The 13,116-nt window shown below is 42.0% G+C and overlaps 1 protein-coding gene across 6 annotated transcripts in view; it reads left to right on the top strand.

The window, feature by feature from the left end:
- Positions 1-13,116, top strand: part of MAPK10 (mitogen-activated protein kinase 10) — a 182,912-nt gene that overhangs the window by 125,461 nt on the left and 44,335 nt on the right. For 5 of the 6 annotated variants that reach the window (XM_056856002.1, XM_056856004.1, XM_056856000.1 and 2 more), the window contains exon 8: positions 5,481-5,552. In XM_056856002.1, the coding sequence (XP_056711980.1) occupies positions 5,481-5,552 (72 nt within the window). Of the gene's footprint in view, positions 1-5,480; positions 5,553-11,412; positions 11,485-13,116 lie in introns of all 6 variants that reach the window. The other variant, XM_056856001.1, reaches the window with a different exon arrangement.

The following is a 13,116-nucleotide window of genomic DNA, read 5'->3' as shown; positions in this document are numbered from 1 at the left end:
GCACTGGATGCCATGCTGCCAAACAGCAACCTTTACATTTCCTGACCCAGTAGAAGATATTGGCTGCCGCAGCCACTCACGTTCCTCAACCCCAATCCTGTTATTCAGGTTTTTCTACCATTTTTTATACAATTATTGGGAAGTCCTGCCCATTACAGAATGTAGAGGAGAGGGGCAGGGAACAGGACCAGATATGGAATTGCCAGGAGAATCCATGGCAGCCTCATTATAGCATTTCCAGGCCTCCCACTGATCGTCTCCATTGCCTGCCGCCGCTCCAGGCAGGAGGGGGAAAAAATCCTCCACCAGTAGGGTTGCCAACCTCCAGGTTCTAGCTGGAGATGTCCTGCTATTACAACTGATTTCCAGCCGATAGAGATCAGTTCACCAGGAGAAAATGGCCGCTTTGGTGATTGGACTCTATGGCATTGAAGTCCCTCCCCAAACCCTGACCGCCTCAGGCTCTGCCCCAAAAATCTCCCGCTGGTGGCAAAGAGGGACCTGGCAACCCTACCCACCAGCCTCTGTGCCAGTATGTCACTTCCAAGTACAAAGGATAAATAAAAGGGCTGCACCAGTCACAGGAGATAAAACTAAAATAAAAATAAGGCCAAGGCTGATGGTGCAAAATAAGGTAAAATATATTTTATTACTCAGTTAAAAATTCCCTACGCATATCGGCCAGAAGGCTTCTTCGGGGGAATCTGTTAGTCTTGCAGTGGTTTTTCAAAGAGGAATATAAGATCATACGCTTCGTTGAAAAACCACTGTAAAACTAACAGATTCCCCTGAAGAAGCTTTTTGGGCGAAACATGTAGGGAATTTTTAACTGATTAATAAAAAATATTTTACCTTATTTTGCACCATCAGCCTTGGCCTTATTTTTTTATTCCCTATTTACTTCCAGGTACCATCCAGAAGAGCCAATGGGTAGCTCTAGGAATCACTGGAAATTCGATGGTTTTAACTTAAGAGTTTCTAGCCATTTCGAGAGGTACAGGTTATACCAAGATGTAATGTGGTGACATTGGTGATGTCACATGACCCCCCTGTCCCCGCCCCCAACCCTTCCACTGGTTGCCAGGCTTGGACTGACAACCCTATCCATTGAGGATTTTAAAGCGTCAGTGCAGGTCTCTGGGTTTTGGCCCGGCATCTCTTTCTGTTAGGGCTGTCAAAAAAAAAAAAAAATTCGGTACAGTTCGGATTCGGCCGAATTTGACCCTTGTGGGTTCGGTACGTGCCGAAGTCCGAACTCCCCCGCTTCGGATCCCCGGTAATTCGGGGGGGATCCGGAGTTCGGGGGAAAATTCGGCCGAAGCGCGCCTTCAGGGATTCCCTGAAGGCGCGCGGGGGCCCTTTAAACTGATCTGAGCCTCCCAGCTGGGAGGCGCAGATCAGTTTAAAGGGCAGCCCGCCCCCCTTCAGCGGGCTCCGCTGGAGAGGCGCGGGCTGTCATTTAAACTCATCTGCGCCTCCCAGCTGGGAGGCTCAGATCAGTTTAAAGGGCAGCCCGCCCCCCTTCAGCGGGCTCCGCTGAAGGGGGGCGGGCTGCCCTTTAAACTGACCTGCGCCTCCCAGCTGGGAGACTCAGATCAGTTTAAAGGGCAGCCCGCGCCTTTCAGCGGGCTCCCCTGAAGGGGGGCCGAATTGGCCGAATTTATTCGCGAACTCCCGAACTCGCTGAATTCGGCCCCCCCGGTTGCCCGCCAGTTTCGGATCCGTCCGAACAGAAAATCACCGAATCAGGGGAAATTCGGTTGATTTTCAGTTCGGACCGAACCGAATTGACAGCCCTACTTTCTGTTACTCTGGTAATGTTTGAAAAACATAACCCAAATGTGGTTGAGCGGATCCTGTGGAAGTTCCATGTCAGCAGAGGATTCCCCTGGTGCAAGGCAGTTCACTGCCATGGGACTTCCAGTGTAAATAGAGCTCTGTGGCACATAGCTACAGGAAGCAAAAATCAGGGTACTCCAGCATTATGTGACTTGGCCTAGATTTTAGGAAACATGATTTTAATAGGGTTTTCTTTTATCCCGAAGGCCTGGATCTTTCTTTCTGTGTAACTGTTATTTTCAGAGATCTGCACTTCATTAAAACTCTTGTCAGGGTCCCTTTGAGAAGATGTATGCTGATCCATGCTGCAGTCATATCCAAAATTAAATATTACAGAACACCCAGAATTTTCGTGCATGGGCTCTAAACAAGTGAAGACAAAGTGCTTAGATATGGAATGATTTCCCTCTGGTTCAACGGGCTGGTCATCTCAAGATGGCAACTATTGTGTCTTGGCCCCTGCCATCTTGTCACAAACAAGTTGTCTGAACTCGTTCACCTTGGCAGTTTTCCATGCAACGACTAACGTTTTGCAGTGCAGTGCAAACCCGCAGCTTCTGCATGTGGTGACAGAGCAAAAGGTGTCTTGTTTGCTGAACAAGAGGTCGCAACATGCAAGTTAAATAATCTGAGAGTAGTCCTGTGAATTGGACGTAGGGGATCCGTTGGGATACTTGCTACTTCTTCAACAAGGAGAGGCCTAAATCTCTCTGGGGATGCAGCTGTGCTTGACTTGGTACACCCTCCTTTTATAGCTGCCAATTTTCTGGTAGTGATTCATGCAAGCGCAGGGGCTGAATACTGTACTGACCTCGCTCACACAAATTGCTGCCAAGAGTTAACGGTTTCAAACAGGTATGCACCAGATTGGAGTACTTCCACCTAAAGTTGCATTCCTGTGGTGTCTGAAGGCATTTCCAACGGAGGATGCAGTCTGAATTGGCCTTTCATTTCTGGAATTCTAGGTCAAGTCCCTTTTTAAAAGAAAGAAAGAAATTTAATACAGTCCAAGACCAATAAAAATAGAATCAGTATAATAATTCAAACTTCTAGTATATCAAATAATTTTTGAGAAAAGAAAAATTTTAAAATTATAAATTCACAGAATTATACATTCTTTATAAAAACTATAGCTAAAAAGCCTATATATGGCTTACCCAAGTTTTCCTAGTCTTATAGGCTATCCATCCAAATTTGGCAACTTTGAAAGTGATCTCTTGATTCTTATCTGCTGGCATAACTGAGAGAAGAGTCCTTCTATTTTTGCTGGGATGGCAGGACATTATGGGGATAATCAGAGTTTCCCCTAATACGACCATAGATCTTACAATAAAAAAAGATATGCTCTAGGGTCTCGATATTCCCATCTTCACATAAGCATACACATTCTTTAGATGGTAAACCTCTATATCTATCCTCAGAAATCGCTGAGGGCAGCATATCATACCTTAATAAGGTGAAAATCCTTCTTTGGTCAGGGTTATGTAAATACTTAACACAAGGCATCACAGCTACATTATTTAACATACCTGGATCATAAGGAAAGCTCTTAATTCTATTCAAATCATGCTGCCTTTCAGTATCCAGAATCCTCTGTTTAACCAAGTTCTCCAGTTCAACTAATTTGCTGATTGGAGTGGAGAGCTGCAGTCAGTAAAATTTGTTATGCCAGGACAATCCACAGGCTAGATCTCACCTAACAATTTGCAGCGACAGTCTCTTAAGTGATCCCAGTGACGGCAGGCATGCAATACTCTTTTGTGCAATTGAGTCGTGTATGTAACTTATGGCCACTTCACGCATACCAGAGTTCTCTTTTTGTGCAAGAAATTTCATGTCTGTTTTGTCATATGTGCATGCATTGGGAAGCCACTGCCAATCAGAGCATCTGGCTGCATGTGTATGTGGTGATATAGATTCCCATGCATTACGCATGTGTATCCATAGGATGCGCATAAATTCCTGCTTGGAAGTGTTATTGACAGGAAATGCAGCCTTCTGCCCCCCCAGAGTGCTCAAACTCACTGCCTTTGTGTGTTACTCACCAGGATAGCCACGGCAGATGAAGATCTGTGGTGTTTGCCTGGACAAATTAGCCCTGTGCATTTGCTGCTGCTGTGGAGTGTGTGGAGGACACATACTAGTTAGCTCTAATGCTTTAGGTTTTGGCTGCTGCTCAAAACACAACTATTTAGTAGGAACACTGAGAATTCCAGAGGGTGTAAGGTTAACATTCTGGACATGCTGTGAATAAGGGATTGCTGGACTGAATGTTTTTAAACTATTGTTTTACGTTGGGGAAACCCCCCCCCCCCCACTGTGAGGTGGTGTTTCATTTTGCTCTTTCGATCGCAGGTTTTTGTACTGTGAAATAAAGTTTGTTTTAAAAACCTTATTAATTTTTTTTGGGGGGGGGTAGCTTCCTCCTCTCTCCTTTCAATGTTTTGTACGCCATCTTAGAGTTACCCACGAGGAAGCCATCATGTTTTTGCTGCAGTGTTTTATCACTAATCTAGACATATGGGAAATAATACTTTAAACCAGGAACGAAATGGAATATGGGCCAAACTAGATGATATGTTTGACATTTTCAGTCATACGTGCTGTCGGGGGAACTAGCATTCCCAAACCCAATTTGGTTCAGGAGAGGAGTGTGGGGGGCTTCAGCCCTCCCTCCTGTTCCATTCTTCCCAGCACTGGAACCCTGACTTCACTCATGCCATCTAGTTTGGCCCTAAGAAAACTTATTTCACACAACTCTGTAGCGGTGTGGGAACAGGTTACCTTTGCCGCTGTGGTATGTATGAATACCAAAATCTCATGAGCAGGGCCAATTGCATGGATCTTTCCCAACCATTTATCACCCAGAGGGAAGACAACCATTGCCTAAAAAAAGACATACCAAATCAGCCTCCTCGTACATGGGCTACGGCATTCATATATGTACTGCAGTAGGGCGGCAACATGCCATGAAGAGATGGTTCTTATGGCAGGGGTATGTGAAGGAGATCTGCGATATCACTCCTAAAGAGGCCAGTCCACCAGGACAGGCAATCTGCAGTGGAAACTGGTGTGGACTGGCTTGCAGAGGTAGTAATGCGAGAAGAAGACATGCCAGGGGAATTTGGAGTAGAAAAGAGCAAGAGTAGCACCTTAAAGACTTAACAAAATTTCTGGCAGGGTATGAGCTTTTGGAGAATTTGGGAGTGGCAAACAGTGCAACTGCATGACCTAAAAGTTGCATTTTTCACAGATTTGTCTACACATGGGCAGCAAAAAAAATCCTCTAAACGTAACGTCCTGGATGCTGTCAGCATATACTAGATGCAACTTTGAATGATTAGTTTACAGCCACTACCTCCCTCTCCCCCCAAATTTGAGCCTTAAGTCTTTTTAATAAGTAAAATAATCTGACAAAGTTGAACTCTTCTAGTATGATGGACCTTGTGGTTACTTCTGTTTATGATGTCTTTGGAAGGTTTTTTTTTTTTGTATGTGTGTTAAATGTTCAATGGAAGGTGCATAAAACTGCTTTCTCTGATCAACCTGCTCTTTCTCCCCTCCTTTAGGAGCCAAAATGTCTTAGTTAACTTTGCATTCCCTCCCCTTCTCTCTTCATTTCCCTGTCTCTGCTGTTCTAGTGGATATATGGTCAGTAGGATGCATTATGGGAGAAATGGTGCGCCACAAAATCCTCTTTCCAGGAAGGGACTGTATCCTTATGCCATTTGCTGCAGCCTTCATTGAAATATTTCTCTCCCCATTCCCCCCACTGTCTTATCCCCAACCTTTCTTATTAAGCAAATACTGTATGGTAGGAATGCAAAGACAGAAGCAAAAAAAAAAAATTGCATTTTGGAGGTACATGTCATTATGTCCGGAGTAACTAGGGAAACCGCAAGAAAAGGAAAAGCCAGTTACATTACAAATGATTTCACGCAGATCTTCATACTGTACCCTTACGTTTGTTAATGCCAGTTTATATATGCTTATAACCTGATCGCATACCTGTAAGCTTTTTCTTACTGATTATGCTTTTTTAAAAGAAAAAATGGCCCATTTTTTCCTTTTAAACCTTTTTTCTTTTTGGCTAATTGTTTTACAAATTGTGGCTTTAAAAAATGTTTGTGGTGACATCATAATCTTTTGCTTGTTAATGCATCGTCAGTCTGGGTCCGCCTAGATGCTGTATGGGCTTGTGTCGATACAACATCATATTTTGAATGTTTTAACTTACCCATTTGTGGCCTAAAAGAGACCCAGCTCTCCTTCGACGTTTCCTGGAAATGGAACTGCCCACTGGATTTTCAAAATAAACTTTCCTCTTCCCCCCTCCCTGCATGGGGTCTGTATCGTTGAAAACATTCTGCTCACCCCCACACTTTTCTCCGTCTTGTCCATTTGAGCTTTGGCGATATTCTTTTTACCATTTTTCGATGTGGTAAAAGTAATATTAGAAAATGAAAACAATTATAATGGTTAAAAAAGGAAAGAGTAAATAAAATAAGAACATATGGAAATTTACCTGTTGGGGAGGAAAAAAACGAATGTTTATTTTAATCATTTTGTGTTGAAAGGAAAAAAGGAAGATTTCAACCAGCTACCTGGGAGGAGACCATTTTAAAAATGACCTCCGGAGTCCTTTGATAGCTGGTATGATAGATTTAAAGTCATGACCGCTAATTAATACCAGCCACCTTTTGTTGATTCATATTGAATGAATTTTTCCAACATATTAAGGTAATTTTCCTTATAAGGTAGAGGGGATACTAGCTCCGGAGTGTTCAGCATGCATTTGAAAGTCAGGTTTAGAGATTAGTAAATGAATGGACACTCAACAGCATATCTGTAGAGACCAGTGCATGTATAGTAAGCCACATGGAATAAAGGCCAGAATTGCTTCTGTGAAATGAATGCTCCCAATTTAAACTTTTATCTTAATAATAAAGTAAGAGAATGTGTTGTTTTGCTGCTTTGTATCAGTTGGCCATCTGCTGCCACACTGCTCTCACGCAAGCCAGGTCTTCTGCGTTTGCTTCCACTGTAAGGAAAGCATCACATCTCTGGGGTTGCCAACCTCCAGGTGGGGCCTGGAGATTTCCTGGAATTACAACTGATCTCCGGAGATCATTTCCCTTGGAGAAAATGGCTGCTTTGGAAGGTGGATTCAATGGCATCATATCCCCACTGACCTCCCTTCCCTTTCCAAACTCCACTGTCCCCAGGTTACACCCCCAAATCTCCAGGAATTTCCCAGCCAGGAGTTGGCAACCCTACCTGCATCCTTTTCAGTGTGCATCACTACCTCCCATTGAAGTGAATGGGAAGGTAGGTTTGGCCAAGCATTTCATGGTTGCACCAAAGAGCCTAGAAAGCTCTGGACTAGGCACACTGAATTTCTAAGAAAGATGATGCACATCCATGATGTGCCACTCTTGTAAACCATTCAAAAGTGATTGTTTTTTTATCCTGATGAAAGATGCACTGAAAAAATATGGCCAATGCTGTGTTGTCTTTGATCAACGTGAATGGCATTGTCGTTCAATGGGCACAGTTGTACCAAGCATGCAGACCATAAGAGAGCACAATGCAAGGCTTAGTACCATTTCTTGGTATTCTTATTTGGTAAAACTAGAGGCTGGTTCCCAAAAGACAGTAAGCATCTCTTGTATAGTGCTACATCTCAGTGAAGCAAGCACCGACACAAAGATCTAGCACTTAAAAGGGTGCAGCTCTGCTTAGGGTTGACTGCTAGTAATTTGTTGCTTTTGCCACATATGGCAGCACAATACCATGGCCTGCTTCATATGCATAAGTATAATTGACCTTTTATAAGTGGAAACCTCTGATCAAAGGTTTCAAAGCACAGTTACTCTTCTCTGTTTATTTGCAAATATGCACGTCCCATCTCCATTTCAAGCTCCATCCCCATATATCAAATTGAGTGTGTCTTCCTCTCCTTTTCCTCAGGCCACCCCCTTTCCAAATCTTACCACTAGAATAGACAGTGCTGTTCAGCTATTTATTTGTTTTCCTCACAGTGTGGGCAGCCTTCTGCCACAATCAAAGACCAGGCCATGTGTCTTCATTGAGACGCTTGGGAATTGTTTCACCAAGTTCTGGCTGTAGGATATGATTCCTCTTCCTGATATACAAAATCTCTTTCAGGTTAACCAGTTCCCCCCTGTATTTTACTCGGGTACTATTTGTAGCCTGAAACCAGTCCAAATGGTGTTATTTCCCCTATTCCCATGAGCTCTGCAGAGGGCAGCCTTAGAGCTGAACTTTTTTGAAAGACAGTTTCGTGTGCCTCTGCTGGAGAGGAGATGTATTTGACCACTGAAGAATTAAAGGGAGAAAAAAGAAACCAACAGACAAAAAAAGGTTCACGAAATTGCAGAAAACCGAGAAAAAGGAGATAGCTTGTTAGTACCTTTAAAAGGGAATAATAAGTCCTGTTGAATTGTTAAAAACTCTATAAAATCACATCACAAAATGTGCTAGGTGTGGAGGAGGAATTGTGTCATATATTAGTGATATCTCAGGTGCTCTCCTGGTGCAACTTTAGGAGCATGTCCGGAGATGGAAATTACATCGCGTGGTGTGTGACATCAAGTCCAGCCAAAAACCCAGATGTAATGTAAGTGTGTTGGACAATGCTCTGGCTGTCCTAGAAAACGCCAGGTTGCTTACCAACATGTGATATCATTTCCACCTCCAGACCTTTTTTCCACCATTCTGGAGAATGATGGTGGGAAGGTGGTGGGCCCATCAGTGGAAGCCCTCCCACCAGAAGCAGGCACCTGGCAACCCCACCTTCCACACATGGATGGTAGGACACTGCCCAGTAGCATCTCGGCATCATATTTATATTTGTGTAAGATTTACCTTCTAGTCTCATCCTGTGATTATACTGCAGCTCTTCCTAGCAGTTGGAGCTAGGAAGTTGTATTGCCCCAACTCCTAAGATTCAGCAGGTACAGTTTTCATTGTTAGTAATCAGAGCTTTCAAAAAAGTGGAAGAAACTATTAGCTGAATTTCCATACACACTCATTTTGTTCTTCAAGCATTCACACAAATAGTTTAATAAGGAAAACATTTCTTAAGGGAATTATTATTAATGGATGAAGATGTAAGTGTTTGATCTGTCTTTTTCATGTCATTTTGCTTAAGGAGATTAAAAGCAGTGGTCATTTTGCTCCTCTGGGTTTGGTTTTTGCTGCCACAAAGAATAGGCACTGTCTTCATGCTGATAAAGCTAATCACATTCTAAGTCCCAGGATAGAATTTAAACTGAGTCAACTCAGGGTTGGGTTTAGAAGCCAACTTGACTTCATGCAGTTGCTTCAAAAATCAGACTTCAACGTGCATGTAATTTTAAATGCAAATGAACCCAAGACAGCATGGTAAATGTTTTCCCGCCCCTGCCTTTACATTTTTCTTCTAATTCTGGATTTGAACGTGGCCAGGTATTAGAAGGGAACATTATCTGTGCATCATAGAATTATAGGTAGGGTTCCCATTTACCTGCTTATGGTGGGAGACTTCCATGTAGTTGTGGCCCTTGCCTGCCAATTCTCAACTGATTGGTGGGTGGAAACTTGGTTCAAACGGAGGTGGCATGATTGTCCTGGGCAGAAAAAATTAAAAGGAAAAATTGGCCTCATTTACTTACAGGAAGTTTTTACCACAGAGTTCTTGGTGATTCTTAGAACTACCTAGAATGAAAAGGTAAGAACTTCTTTTAAGTTGCAAGGCCTTATTTTTCTTTTCTTTTTTCTGGGGCCCCCTCCACAACCCCCCACAACCCTATAGTTATAGGTGTAGAAGAACTCTGGAGAGCAGTGGAGCCTAAAATGCCTTGCTAAGGCAGAATAGGTCTCCTGAGAATTGGTTCTGCAGAATCCTGAAGACGTCGGTGGATTTTTTTAAATGTATCGCTCTTAGCTTAGAAAGAAGAGAACCATTTTAGCATGGGAATGGGATTGAAAATAAGGCTCTGTTTGAAACATTCAAGACTGATTTTTTAAAGGACATATAAGAACACTGATTATGGATATCCTTTATATCTCTTTATAAAAATCAGTATATATCTGTGTGGCAAATGATCACAGATGGCTGAAATTCAGAGGCAAAATTCTTTAATAGTGCTCCTTACTTAGTAATAGGTGTACAAGTGTAATTAATGGTTTAAATGCTAGAAAAGTAGTTAGAGAGGGGAAGTGTCCAGATGTGTATGATAGTATCAGTAGTCAAGTATGGCCTGTTTGTACTCAACAATGGCTCCCTTTCCTCCTCTTTGCGCATAGCCCCTTATCGAGACATATAGTTCCTTTTCACAAATTCTTAGCTTAAATAATTTGGCTCGTAGGGTATCTTTAGATAGTTCATCCCCCAAAGCTGTGAAAGAGAAGACGTTCTTGATTTAATTGTATCTCAGGAGTCCAACTCTGATCGAAGTGCGAGCTCTGTGAGTTACAGCCATTTCAGCATGTGAGGGAGCTGCCACCAGGCCAGAAATTAGAGTCCACTGTGCTCAGGAAATGGGAAAGCAGGAGTGTAATTTGCATGTCCCTTAAGAAAATAAGGATTCTTTAGAACAAAAGCCAGTATCCTTGTAAGAATACTGATGAGACCTATTTTTAATTAGTCATGGAAGTATAATTGCAAAACCATAGTGACATAAAGCAGCTAGTCATAGGACTGACTTAGTTCACGGAGTCTCTCTTTCCCATTCTCTAGTGCTCTATTAACATTTAGGTACATTCAACAAATATATAAATATTTTTTACAAAAAATCTGCACCATACCCCACCTGCTAGTTTTCTCTCTTCCTCCCATCAGCCCCCTTTCACTCTGTACACAAAGAAGCTATTTACCAAACCAAATAGACATTCTTTTTCCAAAAAGGAAGTTCTTCAAGCTCAGAAGGTAGATCATTCAGGTAACCAAGAAGTTCCCTTCCTTCCTTTCTTAATCCAACATAATTGAGAAAAGCTAGGCCTTGGGGAGATGGGCGCATTAATCGTTCTGTTTACCTGGTACAATGCACTGTCTGAATGCACAAGAACTATCCTTGAAAGGTAGTTCTATTAGTAAGTTCCCTCTTCACATGGGTAAACATGAGGCATTGTTCAGAGTAGTGAAATGTAAGCATCAGAGCTGTGCTTACAGGGGCAGTTATTTGGATTTGGGGCTGTGGGGCCAAAGGAAGGCTTGTGCTCCTTTCTCCAGCCTCCTGCTTGGGTTCCTTATCTGGCTGCTGCCTTCTTATACTTGCAGCAGCCACCTCTGCTAGTTGGCATTGCAGGGGTGTTGCAAGAGGGTAGGAAAAAGCATAAGTGGATGGACGGAATGCCAGGCAGCAACATGGCAGTGGATTTCTGAAGCTACTTTTTGAGGAGATTCGGAGCTTCAGAACTGAGGCTCGAAAATTCCAGATTCGGTACTTCTTCTCGGAAGGCCTAGCAAGCCACCATGTCTGTTCGGTGACACAACCAGATAAGTCTTCTCATTTATTTGTTGTTCCGTTGCTGTGTTCTTGTTTACCTTCATTTCATTTTTGTTTTCAGTTGACATGTGGTCAGTAGGGTGCATCATGGGAGAAATGATCAAAGGTGCTGTGTTGTTTCCAGGCACTGATCGTATCCTTCCTAGCAAGCTGTGGGACTCTTTAGGTATAATTGTCAATCCTTTTTTTTTTTTTTTTGCCTTTTACCTTTTTGGGGAGCAGAATAAACAGCCACAGACTTTACTGTTCACCCGTAAATGGAATATAAATGCCACCTGGAAATACCAGCCAGTCTCCCCATCATCACAGTAGCTTTATTTGAAAGTTGAAGCTACACATAATAAAATTCCAGAAGATTAGCCATGTTATCCTGTTGCAGAAGAACCAAAAAGAAGTCTTATGACACCTTAAAGACTAACCTTTTTGTAGCAGAAGCTTTTCATGGACTAGAAGCCACTAGATTCATGAACAATGTTTACTATGGAGGCAGAATTGTTAGCAACCATCTGGTTATATTATTAGAGACATATCCCGTGCTAAAACTTTTCTGTAACACGGTACATCCTCCTTTATCCAAACTGTATAATATACATAATATTTTGACAAGTATATGACAAGTTCTCCTAGGCATGGGGCAACAATTATTTTATTTTTACGAATTGGTTTGCTTTTTATCCCATCACTAGCAAACAATAAAATATATATGGGGTAGAAGGACCAATGATTATATTCAATTCACTGAAGTTTGGATAATGGGGCTTCTGCATTCTTAAATTGGTCAAGAGTTTAGAAATGTCTGTATTTCTTATGTTCAGATTACATTACATAAGAGTTTGGTGGTTTTAGCATTGGCACTTCTTCTCAGGGCGGGATAGGTTAGGAGCTTAAATTAATAAATAAGCTATTCAGCAGTCCTTGCTTTCTGCACAGGGATCTCAGTGGTAGAGTATTGAGAATGGAAAGACTAATTCTTGCAAATTTCTACTGGTCCATCTTAGCACAAAATAATAGACTTGAGGAGCTCATAATTTGAGCAGGTGAGTCAGAAAAAAAATAGTAAATTATCTTTATACAGTTAAAATTGTGTTTGGGGACGAGTCGTTCCATAGCAATAGTTTCACTGTTTATTCGTTGTTATTTTTGTAAGGTAACCAGAGGGTTAATTGAAGCTGATTTCCAATAAGATTGTTTTCTTACATTAAGTAGCTGTAAACCCACATTTGTTGCACAGTGTAAATTCAACAAAGAACTATAGCCCTGGCTCCTCGGTGAGTGTGCCTATAGAATGTACACATATTCAAATATGTGTCACATTCACTCTTGACAATTGATGTTCCACCCCATGCACACTTACCTGGGTATAAATCCCACCAACTCACTGGGGCTTACTTACAAGGAGTACATGCCTAGGATGGAGCTGTTAGGTCATCTCTTTTTTTAAAAAAAAGTAGGTGTACATTAGAAACATAAAGTATAAAGAGCTAGGGGGGGAACCCTGATTTTTGCATTTAAAAATATTCCTCAAGCAAATAGGCTTATTCATTAATTATATATATATAATATATATAAGTTATGGGAGCAACCCTTTCCCCACCCTTACACTTTTCATCCCTCTGACCCATCTTACTTGATTTTTTTAACCCTGCCCCATTTGGCAAACTCCATATCTGTGGGTTCCCACTAAGTTTGTACAGTTGTGACTCTGGATCCCTCCAGTTTTCTAGTTCATATTTTTGTTTTTGTAAACATCTCAGTTCATATATAA

This window comes from Euleptes europaea, chromosome 9 (assembly GCF_029931775.1).
Source record: "Euleptes europaea isolate rEulEur1 chromosome 9, rEulEur1.hap1, whole genome shotgun sequence".
NCBI classification, from domain to species: domain Eukaryota; kingdom Metazoa; phylum Chordata; class Lepidosauria; order Squamata; family Sphaerodactylidae; genus Euleptes; species Euleptes europaea.
Note: the sequence above shows the minus strand (reverse complement) of the source record. Positions and strands in the feature narration are given on the sequence as shown.